Source organism: Giraffa tippelskirchi, chromosome 8, assembly GCF_054371585.1.
Source record: "Giraffa tippelskirchi isolate mGirTip1 chromosome 8, T2T-mGirTip1v1.2.pri, whole genome shotgun sequence".
In the NCBI taxonomy this organism is placed as follows: domain Eukaryota; kingdom Metazoa; phylum Chordata; class Mammalia; order Artiodactyla; family Giraffidae; genus Giraffa; species Giraffa tippelskirchi.
In genome coordinates this window covers 48,269,008-48,282,189 of record NC_137282.1, presented here as the reverse complement: position 1 = coordinate 48,282,189, position 13,182 = coordinate 48,269,008, and the positions used below count along the sequence as shown (strand labels likewise).

Below are 13,182 nucleotides of genomic sequence, written 5' to 3'. Positions count from 1 at the left end.
ATGTTCGATTTTTTTTTTTTATCCGAGCATGTGGGATCTTAGTTCTCTCACCAGGGATTGAACCCACACCCCCTACATTGGAAGCATAGAGCCTTAACCACTAGGCTACCCGGGAAGTCCCTGCGTGTTGGATTTTTGATGAGAGATCCTTAAAGATACTGGAGGATGCTCTATAGGGCCTGGACTTAGAATGGAAATGTCATTTGTGATTAATTTCCCTTTCTATAAGAGAGCTTTCTGACTTTGTAGTTATAACTCATCCTTGTAGCTCTCTAGGAAAATCGGGTTGTAGCAGTGTGAGTGTTTGTGTATCTGGGTGCTTTCCACAGATTTGCACATTTTGCAGTATATTTTTACAATGTTGAACACTTTTATTGTGACAGGGAAATAAATTAACTTTGAAAATATTTCTCTAAAATTTTACTTGTGTTTAATAGGTTTGCCTTAGAAATTTACACATGGGTTGACAATTCTTACTGTAGTACCCTTTCCCTGGAGGACATTCCCATCCCTAAATGTTGGTGATGTTGCCAAGTGGAAGCTTTCATTGAATCAGACACCGACAACAATAATTCCAGCAATGGACATCATGGACATCACCAGGCGTTGATAACACCTAAGAGCAAATCATTATGACATAGTACGTCCTGGTAGGAATACTGAAAATACACATAGGCAATATTATGTTTGTTTCATTTTCCTCTTCTAGAATAAAAGTTTTGGCATTTGAAAGGAAAGGGCCAGTCATTTATTAAAAACAGAAATTTTTGGACATAAACAATCATGTTTTAGATTTTCCCCCTCTACTCTTATTGTAAATCTATTTTGAATTTGTTGTGTTTCTCCATACTTTGTAAGTTCTTTCCTTAAGGTAAAAAAAAACAAAATCCAAGTTGTTGATCAAACCTACCAGAAGCAAATGCAGGTAGGTTTAATCAACAACTTGGATTCTTTCAGCCCGAATCATTATGAAACCAGCATGTCTGGTGATGTTTGTCTGCAGATGCATTTTATGAGTCAGTTCTAACTTTGTATGTTACCTTAAAAAAACAATCATTGGATTGTCTTGTATTTAAACCTGCTGAGTTTTTGTCGCCCTGAATTTGAAGAGTGACACAGTTTAATTTGCTATGACCACATATTTCACTTTGTCAAGAAATCTTGATTGGTTCTCATGGCGTGATCAAGACGAATAGTCTTTTTTTATTCTGTTTCCATCTTTTAATCAGCAGAAAATATATCTGCCTCACAGATGGAAACAGAATCAAAAGGAGACACTGTTCCTCATCTTGGTCACAGTATGAAGCAGCAATCAAACCAGAAATAACACTTCAGTCTCTGACACATACTGTTGCATATTCATGTTAGGTTTTGCCATAGACTTGGCATCATCTTTTTCACTGTAATCTGTTTGACATTATCCCTAAGAACTTTATAGTCTCCTGGTTCTAGATGAAACGATTAATTAATTCAGATTCGTATTTTCAAAGTAGAAACTTGGCAGTGGATAAGACCTTTGTATGATTCAAACTGTCCTATATAGAAAAATGTCTAGATAATAGTGCAGAGAGAGAAGATATAAATAGGAATAGCATTGAAGTCATAATATTGTAACCTTCAGGCCATATGGAGAAATCCTCTATTAATCATTTGCTTGTTTTGTTTTATACACCAGTTAATGTATGCCAGTGATTTTCATTGTCACAGAATTGCATCATTGTTCATTGACAAAGTAACAAAAATACAGAATTATGCTAAGGAGAAATGGAACTGGGAAATGTCATGAAGTATGTACTCATTGCAGGAAGAATATAGTACACATAATGCCACTGGTTTCCAGGTAGTTAATGCCTAGAAACTGTGTCATTATACAAGGTTGCATTTTCTGAAGAGAGTCAGTGCTATAATTGGGGCTTGTATTTTTCATCTGAAGATATGGGAAGCTAACTAATGAATGTAACCAACAAAGTGCTACCTAAATGATGGTGATCATCTGCATATCAGAACATCTAAAATTCAGTACATGGGCTGAGATAAACATTTTACATTTAGTCACCAATAGTTTTGCTTTCAGAATGCAGAATGGTTCTTGAGAGTTCTTTGGATGACCCAGCTATCTAGAGGGACTCTTCTAGAATGCCCAATGGCATGCTATTCCTTAGACCTGCCTCTAAGGACTGAAATTTTCAATTGGTGATGACAACCCTATTATTTCTCCAACTTAAAACTCCTTTCAATCCAATATTTACCTCATTCTCTCTCACTGAACACAACCCGATTACTTAGTGCTTTATTTCAGACTGAAGAAAGGAAAGAGTAAATAGGAGTCCCAGAAACATCTTATTTTTTTTTGAAAACCATAAGAACACTTTCATAATGGCTAAAATATTGATTAGATCCTATCCTGGTAGGTAGGGTTTTGAGTTTCTGTGTCTTAAAACACAGACAGTTGTCGTGATGGAAAGCAAAGGAATGTATGGGCAGAGTGGCTGAGCCATGCGTTTTCACGTGGTAACCAGATCCTTTGAGAACCTTGGTCACTGGAAAGGGGCAGCACTGCTTTCTAGAGAGGCTACTCAGGACCAGGTTGGCTCAGTGACTGCACTCACATAGTCTACCAGCTGGCTCCTTTTCTTAGCACTGGGAACAGGGCAACTGTTCCAGTGAGCTTCTGGTTCCTACTACCATCCCTTTTACCTTTGGTGCAGGATGGAGTCAAGATTTAAATCCTTTACTGCTGGATCTTTTATCTTGCCTCTGAAGCTGTCCTCCTCAAGAAGCTGACTAGAAAATAGTTTTACCTAAAGAATCTCTCATGAGTTGCTTCTCATGAGTAGTTGCTCATGAAAAGCTTGCAGGGTCGAATATTTGGCTTCAGTTTCTATAAGTTAAAATGCAAAGAAAGACTGGATCCAGAGGAGGAGCAGATATTCAGACTTAGTAAAGGGAGGTAAAGAGGAGTATTTGCAATCCCCTGGAGAAGTGGCAAAGAACCCGCTTGCCAGTGCAGAAGACAAAAGAGGTTTGGGTTCCACCCCTGGGTCGGGAAGATCCCCTGGAGAAGGGAATGGCAACCCACTCCAGTATTCTTACCTGAGAATCCCATGGACAGAGGAGCCAGGCAGGCTACAGTCCATGGGGTTGCACAGTCGGACACGACTGAAGCAGCTTAACACACAGTGAATTTTTGCCCTTACTGTATTAAAGCCACCATGACCTCATGCTGATATTCCCAAAGCAAAGCTGTTGGTATTAAAAATCTGTAACTGACTGGAACTCTTTCCCAACTTATGATAAACTCCAAACAAAATCTTCTAAAATGTTGCATTCTAAATAGCTCTGTAACAATGCAGCTGTGTCCTAGTTTTGTGTGGTATAGCTTTCCATTACAGTAGATATAGAAATGAATTACCCCTTGATTGAGAGATTTCTTAGGTAAAACTATTTTCTAGTCAGATTCTGAACATGCAAGGGAATCCATGAAAAGATACAGGCCTTTATGAGTAAATGAAAAAAAAATTTTTTTCTTAGAGGAAATATTCCGTTTTCTGGGCTCAATTCAGTTCAAAGCAAAACAAAGCAAAAATGGTTTCTTCCAAAGGAAATGGTAATACTGTGAGTGAGTGCTAGGTGGCTTGTTTTTGACATGAGTTGTAAAGAAAATATTTATAATTTTTCCAAAACGACACTTTGGCCTCTGCCTGTCTACTTTTATTTTCCCGAAATGAAAGCTAAGTTTTAATTCAGTCGTGTAGGCTATGCTGATGTGCATTCTCAGTTGTTTTAATCGTTTCTGACTCTTTGTGACTCTATAGACTGTAGCCCGCCAGTCTCCTCTGTCCATGGGATTCTTCAGGCAAGAATACTAGAGTGGGTTGCCATGCCTTCCTCCAAGGGATCTTTCCGACCCGTGTTTCCTACATTGCAGGCGGGTTCTTTAAAAACATATTAGGAAAGTCCTGGATGAGTTGATCATATTAGAATTTGCAAGAATTGTGGTTCTTGAGTGAAATCCCATGATAATTCATCTAATACAGATGTAATTTTGCCCAGCATGTCCTGGGATTGTGTATACAAAATAAACACAAATATAGATGATTTGAATGGCTAAGGACCATCTTCCATGGTCTCTGACAGCCTTTCTGGAGCAAAAGGATCAAAGAATTTGAAGAGCTTTCTGGAAGTGACTATCTTTGCCTATTAGAGTATCTTTATTAGCATATAATATTTCAAAGTATTTCTTCACCTGAATGCCTCAAAGAAAAACTTTTTTAAGATTTGCAGTAGTGGTGATATGTAGGATTACATTTTTTTCTCTTCATAGATCTATATTAGTATTCAACTTGGTAGTTGACCATTACCTTGTAAACAGGAATTCGTTTTACAAGAAAATAAATACTTGTTAGCTCGAAGACTCAACAAAATCCTCCAAATATTTGTTTTGGAGAAACATTTAAAATCTAATATTGAGGCCATTGATTATTTACTTCATGTATTTATTTCTGAGGCCAAAAAATGCCTTACCTTACTTAAGGTAAGGCAAGGAAGGTAGTCTATCACATGGATGCGATCTCTTTCTGAGTCCTGATGTGTGGTGTAGACAAAGAACTGGGCTCCGGGGCTTCGTACCCGCCACTGATCTTCCCTCTGATTTTCACGGCTTCTCTCCTGTTTCCCCACCTTCCCTTCCAGGTTGCTTTGTAGAATGTCACTTTTTCTCTTCACCAAAAAGCAGAATTTTCATTCTTCTGGAGTATTTGTGTATAGCCAAGTGGAATTAATTAACTAGATAGAGGCTCACTTGCAAAAGATTGGAGGAGCAGGTAAGTCACACAACAGCTGAGCCATTTAGAATACTACTAGTACCTGAAAAATACGAAGAATTTGGATTCTCTGCTCATCCTGAGAACTGGAAGGGAGTTTTTTTCTTGTTTCCGTGGACCAGGTGACGGAGAATTAGTGGGAAGATAAAATGATGTTTCTTCTATGATCACTCTGAGTATGAGCTCAAATTGGGAGGAAGTAGATTTGATGACTGATCCATAATTTTTACTTCTGTCTGGGAAATGCTTTCTTGATATAATAGACTGTTTATATTTTTAAAAGATTTCTAACTTCAGGAATCTTAAGTACATTAAAGAATCAAATCAAAGAAGTAGACTAATATTAATATTAGCAGTATGGGGGTAATACGTGACAATAGGGGCTTCCCAGGTGGTGCCAATGCAGGGGATGCTAGAGATACAGTTTTGATCCCTGGGTCAGGCCAATCCCCTGGAGGAAGGTATGTCAATCCACTGGAGTATTCTTGCCTGGAGAATCTCATGGACAGTGGAGCCTGGCAGGCTATAGCTCACAGGGTCACACAGAGTCAGACACGACTAAAGCAACTTAGCATGCACGCACATGTGGTGACAATAGATAACCGCACAAACTTCTTTTCCACATATATCCAGTCAGCAGGAGCATGCTTGGAACACAGATACCAAAAATCTTGATGCCATTTAAAAATATTTTAATCACAGTGCTTCTAATTCCTGATTCTAGAACTTGTGTGTGTTTGTGGAACCTGTGTCCTGCTGTTCTCTTACGGTTTACAAGCAATTATCTAAGAATTGCAAAATTAAATGATGGGGGAAAGAGCTAGCACATATTGCAGGCTCATGAAATGGCATGTGCAAAGTCTCCATGAAGTAATTCCTGTCCAATGTTTTCAAGATTAAACACAGTGAAGTTTCTCTCTCTTGCTGTTGGTTGTTAGTTGTTTTCTAAGCCAGTTTGAAGCCATCAGTCTACAGTTTTGGCCCTTGTAACATAGAATTCTTTTGTAATTTCAAAGGACAACTCTCAAGTTTGCTTTCCTCTGAGATGTTATAACTAATAAATCACCTTTAGTGTTTGGTTGTCGTATCAACACGGAGAGCTTAGTTCAGTGCACAGGTCTGAGTTTTCTTGCTGTGGCACTCAGTGGCTGGTAAATGTCCCAATGTGGAGAAATGCAAAGGTAGCCCTAGTCCTTTCATTGTAGCGTGAAAGTGAAAGTTGCTCAGTTGTGTCCGACTCTTTGTGACCCCAAGGGCTATACGGTCCATGGAATTCTCTAGGCCAGAATCCTGGAGTGGGTAGCCTTTCTCTTTTCCAGAGGATCTTCCCAACCCAGGGCTCAAACCCAGGTCTCCCACATTGCAGGCGGATTCAATACCAGCTGAGCCACCAGGGAAGCCCAAAAACGCTGGAGTGGGTAGCCTATCCCTTCTCCAGCAGATCTTCCCAACCCAGGAATCAAACCCAGGTCTCCTGCATTGCAGGCAGATTCTTTACCAACTGAGCTATCAGGGAAAGATACCTTGGGTTTTAAGTACCTTCCAGGATGGATTACTAGTTGATGAGCTTGTGTGTGTGTTTAACTGCCTTTTTTTTTTTAATTTAGAAGTTCAAACTTCTGAATTTCTACACCAACTAATCTCTTTCAAAATTAGAAGTGATAGAAATAAGAGAAAAAATATGCCCACCACCCCTTGTTTCTTTAGGATTTTGATACAAAGCTCCATTGGCAAATGGGATGATAAAAAATTACAGGGGCAGAGGGTACCAGAAAATCTGAATTTTGTCCTAATCATGTCAACATTTTGAGTTTTGAGTCACCGTATATCTGCACCAACCTTGTGACTCAGGATGGGTACCATTCTTGAGATGAGAACACTGCCCACTTGCTAGTTTCTTGGTGGAGTTCCCTATGACAACCTAGACAGTGCTATCCTGCCTCATCTTATTTTATAGGACTTGGCCTTTTGCTTTTATGACATGACACTGCTCCATGAACTCAGCTAGTTAGAATTTCCATAGGGATAAAAGGAGGATACTAATGGTATACTTATGATCTCATGGTGCTGTTGAGATAATTAAATAAAATACTTTAGTAACATATTTGGGATTAGGGTTGTTCCTGGACCCCTGGAAACAGTTAATAGACTTGAAATTAGAATTCTAGTTTATCCCTGGTAGTTGGCAAGGTTTTCATCCATATTTTCTTGTGAAATATCAGACTGTCCTGCTTTTCCAGTGTTCTAGAGAATTCTGTAAGACTTCCTCTGATACCTCACTATAACTAACACAGGAAAATTTGCAAAAAGTAATAGTGTTTATTAACTTTCAAAGACCAGTAGGAATTGAGACATACTTTCTTAGAATTTGATTATGTACGTTCATTTCCTACCCAGAAACAAAAAATGGAAATTGGCCCTAATTGTGTTTCAGAACACCAGTTTTAGTAAAGTAGATTTTAGGTTTGTAAACCAACTTGACTTTAAGCCTCTAGGGATAGCTGTATAGAATTTCATGCTGTGTAGTTCAGGAAGGACACTTGGTTATGGTCATACGCCCACCACATTTATACTTTGTCTTCTGTTCTGCACTTTCTAAGTTGGTTCATGGGTTTCTGTTATGGAATTGGGAGAAGATCCTACAGGCAGACCTGTCAGGTTTTCTGTTACTTAGCTCTAACCTAATGTACCAAAATACCTTGAAATATCAGAGTTGACATTTTGACATGCACCATTCATACATACTGGGTAATTTATAATTCAATGAAAGAGTTTAAACTATAATTTAAACAGCTCCAGTTTATTTCTTCATATTTTCATTTATTGTTTTGTGATTGCTTACAGGATAAAGGTGCATTTAAAGTATTTTTACCATATATGCTTGCTCTCACTTCTGAGGGAAAAATAACCAAAAATTAAGTCAAATATAGCCCGTAGGGTGTCTGAAGTAGGTAATGACCAAAAGCCACTCTCTTTTAAAAAAGAAATGTGTATAAGAGAAATTCTTACTCTGATAACATAATAAAGGTCTTCCTTGAGAAAAGGAACAGTATTTTCATCATTTTTTGGTTTATTGCTTTTTTTTCCTCCCCAACTATTAAAGTCATTCTGCACAGGAAATTCACGTACATCATGGTAAGACAAATTTTGACTGAAGAAGAGCACTTTTGTATCCAACACCCAGCTCTTAAATAAGATAAATGTAGGTTATCACTGTCCTGAATCATGAGTCCAAGGAATGGAATGAATAAGCAGAAAATTTTATTTTCTAAATGGAAAATACTTAAAAAAAAAAAAGACATCACAGAGTACAATATAATTCTGCCAGGGGTCAGTTCTGACCTGGAACAGAACCAGAGATGTCACCTGTATGTGTATGTGGGGACACGAAGCAAAGTGTGTGTTCTCTCCTCTCTCTCTCTCTTTTTCTTTCTCTTTCTCCTGAACTTATTTGTGGGGGTGAAAGAGGATATTGCCATGTAATTTTTGCCACACTTCATCAAGGAAAAGCAACCAATTTGCCTCTAAAGAGCAACATTTCAGTGGATTCCCAGTGACATATGATGCCATAAAAATACACTTGAACTAAATTTATACCTGATTGTTGATTTGGATGAATGCTATAGTACCAGAGGAGAAAGATTGAGGATCAAGTACACTCTCAGGTTCTTATACCAGAGTCAAAGTGTCAGCCTCAAGGAAGTTGGAGACTTACCTTTGAGTGAAAAGGCCGTTAATGACCAATACAGTTGAGTATCTAGTTTGAATTCTCATCAGGAAATTGAGCATGAAGGACATTGTTATATTATTGTGGAACTATTTCTTTTAAGCCAAAAATACCTTAAAGAGCAGTGAATACAAGTCTGACACAACTAACAAACCAAATGTGACTGGTGATACCCTTTTCTGAGCGATAGTTTTCCTTTAATGGGTCCTTCTTAATAATGAGATAGACCAAATCCTCCTGGCCTTTGGTCTTTGAAGATGTGAGTGCATATATGAACATATATATGGATAGTGGGGTTTGAAGCTTGAGATTATTTTCTCGAAATTTGAGATTTGTGTGATTTTTTTTTTTCCAGCTGTGTCATTTCTCTGCCAGGTATTTTAAAATTATGACACCTTTCACTAGCTTGCCTATAAATCTAAAATGGCTGTCACTGCCATTTTGTTCAGTGCTTGGTATTTGAGCCGGACATGAGGAAGCAGATACACAAATAGTGGCTAGTGGCTCCGTTTCTCTTTGCAGTTGACAAACTTAGTCTTTTTATCACTGTTCTTGGATTTTAGCTTGGTATGTCCTTGGCTTACTACTGATTAGATACTTTAAATGATTCATTGGTTACATTTTATTTTATTTTTAACTATGATGACGTACTTGTAGCATATGATTTACCAGTTAAGCATTCTAAGATGCATGGTTCAATAGTGTTCTAAACCCTTTACTTTGTACATAGAAGCCTCTTTGCGTTTTTATGCTTGACAATCACCTTAGGGCTGCTGTAGCTAATCACCATAGATTGAGTGGCTTGTAAACAGCAACAATTGATTTCTCACAGTTCTGCTAGGGTGGGAAGTCCTAGATCAGGGTGTGGGCAGATTTGGTATCTGGTGAGGACCTGCTTTGAGATTATAGGGGGCTGGTTTCTGGCTGCGAGGGCACAGGGGGAAAGGGGCCAGAGAGGTCCGTGCCGGGTCGCTTCTATGAGGGTGCTAATCTGTCCATGAGGGCCCCACCCGCATGTCCTAATCACCTCCGGAAGGCCACCCACCCCACCCTGCCCCCCAATACTGTCACCCTGGGGGTTAGAATGTCGACCCATGAATTTGGGGGGACGCGAGCGTCAAGTAACTCTTTCTCGTTTTGTTTTGTGTCCTGTTGTTACAGAACTCCAAGATGGGAGGCAAACTGAGCAAGAAGAAGAAGGGGTACAATGTGAATGATGAGAAGGCCAAGGACAAAGACAAGAAGGCCGAAGGAGCTGGGACAGAAGAGGAGGGAACCCCGAAGGAGAATGAGACCCAGGCAGCTGCCGAGACCCCAGAGGTGAAGGAGGGCAAAGAGGAGAAGCCGGAGAAGGATGCCCAGGACGCCGCCAACAAGCCCGAAGACAAGGAAGGCGAGAAAGACGCGGAGGCGGCCAAGGAAGACGCCCCGAAGGCAGAGCCTGAGGCGACGGAGGGGGCCGAGGGCAAGCCGGAGCCCCCCAAAGATGCTGAGCAGGAGCCGGCGGCCGCCTCAGGCCCCTCCGCGGGCAGCGACGCTCCCAAAGCTTCAGAGGCCGAGGCGGCGGAGCCCACGGCCCCCACCAAGGATGACAAGAGCAAGGAGGGAGGGGACCCCACAAAGACTGAGGCTCCCGCCGCTCCTGCCGCGCAGGAGACGAAAAGTGACGGGGCCCCAGCTTCAGACTCAAAACCCAGCAGCACTGAGGCTGCCCCATCCTCCAAGGAGACGCCGGCAGCCACGGAAGCGCCGAGTTCCACGCCCAAGGCTCAGGCCCCCGCAGCCCCAGCAGACGAGGTCAAACCTGCCGACACTCCGGCAGCTAATTCCGATCAAACCGTAGCAGTGAAAGAGTAACAAAGGACAGCCTATGGAAAAAAAAAAGAATACAGCTTAACGACGACCTGTCTCTCTTGTCTCTCTCTCTCTCTCTGTCTCTCTCTCTCCTATACTAACTTGTTTCAAATCGGAAGTAATCATATGTATTGCCCAAGAATAAGGATGTGGTCCCATCAAAGGGAGGGAGGGGGTGGGGAGAATCCAAATAGTATTTTTGTGGGGAAATATCTAATATACCTTCAGTCAACTCTACCAATCAGCCCTGGATTTTCAAGATCAATGTCTGAAAGTGCAGTACATCTTTTGTACCTGAACTGCTGTCACATGCGCTCCTGCCACTAAGATCTGAACATCTTGTGTTTCTGCAAGGGGCAGGGGGTGGGGAGTGATGCGTTTGATTCTGCCCACAGGGCTGTGCCAAGGCAATCAGATGTTTATGAAAGCAGTATTTTCTGTGTTTTCTTTTTTCATTTACAGCCTTTCTTATTTTGATATTTTTTTAATGTTGTGGATGAATGCCAACTTTCAGACAGCCCACCGTAGCCTGTCCACATGTATCTTGATGCCAATACTCCATTTTTCCTCCCCTGGTCTTTTGGGAATAACAAACATTCTCTCATCCTACTTAGCCTCCCTAGATTTCTCATGACGAGTTAATGCATGTCCGTGGTTGGGTGCACCTGTAGTTCTGTTTATTGGTCAGTGGAAATGAAAAAAATAAAATAAAAAAAAGTCTGCGTTCATTGCAGTTCCAGTTTTCTCTTCCATTCTGTGTCACAGACACCAACACACCACTCATTGGAAAATGGAAAAACATAAAAATTAAAAAAAAAAACAAAAAAAAATGTACAATGGATGCATTGAAATTATATGTAATTGTATAAATGGTGCAACAGTAATAAAGTTAAACAATTAAAATGAAGTCACGAAGACTACTGGTTTTCTTTTTACCACCATTACCCTTCCCTGCTCCTGGGTCATTGCCTCAGTAGGGAACAGAACAATTATTGGCAGTTTTCTTGGGTATATTTGGATAGAAAAATAAAGCAGGATCTTCAAGGTTATTTGTTTAAGAAATGAGCTGGATCAGTGTCAGTCTATGGAGATATACTCTATAAAAAATGAGGACATGATTAATTAAAAGTCACATATTTTGCATCAAACACATTGTAAGACAGTAAATGGATTTGAACTTGAAGGCTGGGTAGAAGAGAATGATCAGGTCTTATAGATAACATGCACGTAAGTTATAAAACCACTGAAGGTCCTTTTATCTGTTTGTGTACCATATTCATGGTAGCTGTGGAGTGAAAGCAAACATGGAACCGGCCTTTACAGTGACTGGATTCCTGTTCTGGTTTTGCACTGATGACTTATGGCTTTTAAGTCACTTCTAATTGCAGGTTTCTCTCTTACATGTAAGAGAGCTAAAGCAAACCCAATTCACTTCTGAAATACTAGTTTGTGTATATGCCTGGTGATGATTTTATGGGGTGGACAGGTATGTCCCAACAGAAGGTATGTCACCTCTGTCCGATTTCTTCCCCAGGGCTGGAATGGCAATCCTCAGTTTGCTCATATTCCATAGATGGGGAAGGGGTTGGGAAACTGGTGTCAGCAGTGGCTTTTATGGAGCAGCCAGGCAGGTGCATCAGTCCTGTAACGTAAGAAAAGAAGGAGTTGTCTCAAATTTCTTGGTAGTGGTTTGGGTCTTTTGCAATTGGTTATTAAAAGCCAAATCTCAAATATAAAGCACTTAAAAGTGAAGTGAATCCTGAAAAGTGAAAGTCGCTTGGTCGTGTCAGACTCTATGACCCCATGGACTGTACAGTCCAAGGAATTCTCCAGGCCAGAATACTGGAGTGGGTAGTAGCTTTTCCCTTCTCCAAGGGATCTAACCAACCCAGGGATCCAACTGGGGTCTCCTGCATTGCAGGCAGATTCTTTACCAGCTGAGCCACAAGGGAAGCCCAAGAATACTGGAGTGGGTAGTCTATCCCTTCTCCAGGGGATCTTCCCAACCCAGGAATCCAACTGGGGTCTCCTGCATTGCAGGCAGATTCTTTACCAACTGAGATATCAGGGAAGCCCCGAAGTTAATCCTAGACACAGATTTCTCATGATTGAATCATGATTGAGTCCATCAAATGGCAGGTTTGGGAAGAATGGGTTGGGTGGTAATAGAGTAATAAATAATAGTAATAGAGTAATAAATAGACCCTAACCTAGAAAATTTTCTTTAGAATTTGTGAAGGGCCAGTATACTGGAATTATTCCCAAAATTAGTTCATCCTCATCCACTAGTGAACAGTGGATGAGGAGGGACCTTACTCAGTTTTTATGGATTACATTACACAGGATTAAAAAAGGAAAAAGAATTCCCCTCCAATTATCATCTCAGTAGCCTAGTCTGTACCACACTTAAGATGTTGCCAGTGGGTTATACTGGAGAAGAAGAAATAGTGAAACTGGATACAAGGGTTCAATGCGGGTTCTTGTTTCTATAGTGAAATAAATTTGAACTCTTAATGCTTGAAAGCACAACAAGAAATACGTAAACACATTAACCACCAAGCAGCTGTTTTAGGTAAGAAAAATAGAGAAATGTCCGAATTATTACGTGTGTCCTGGCCTATGTAAAATAGCTTGGGGGTGGATTGGTGGTGCTGGTAGAGAGATAACAGATTCTTTGAACCATGGAGGATATTTAAATGGTTACTAATATTAAGTACCATGCAGTTCATGCAGATAGATGTGCTCGTTGATGAAAGTCATAAATTCACTCTCTTCATC

At 40.3% G+C, this 13,182-nt stretch overlaps 1 protein-coding gene across 9 annotated transcripts in view; it reads left to right on the top strand.

Annotated features, from left to right (window-relative positions):
- Positions 1-11,311, top strand: part of BASP1 (brain abundant membrane attached signal protein 1) — a 92,231-nt gene extending 80,920 nt beyond the window's left edge. For all 9 annotated transcript variants that reach the window (XM_081517493.1, XM_081517495.1, XM_081517497.1 and 6 more), the window contains one exon: positions 9,712-11,311. In XM_081517493.1, coding sequence (XP_081373619.1) covers positions 9,721-10,407 — 687 coding nt within the window. In that variant the 5' untranslated portion in view covers positions 9,712-9,720 and the 3' untranslated portion in view covers positions 10,408-11,311. The remainder of the gene's footprint in view (positions 1-9,711) is intronic.
- The last annotated feature ends 1,871 nt before the right edge of the window (positions 11,312-13,182 follow it).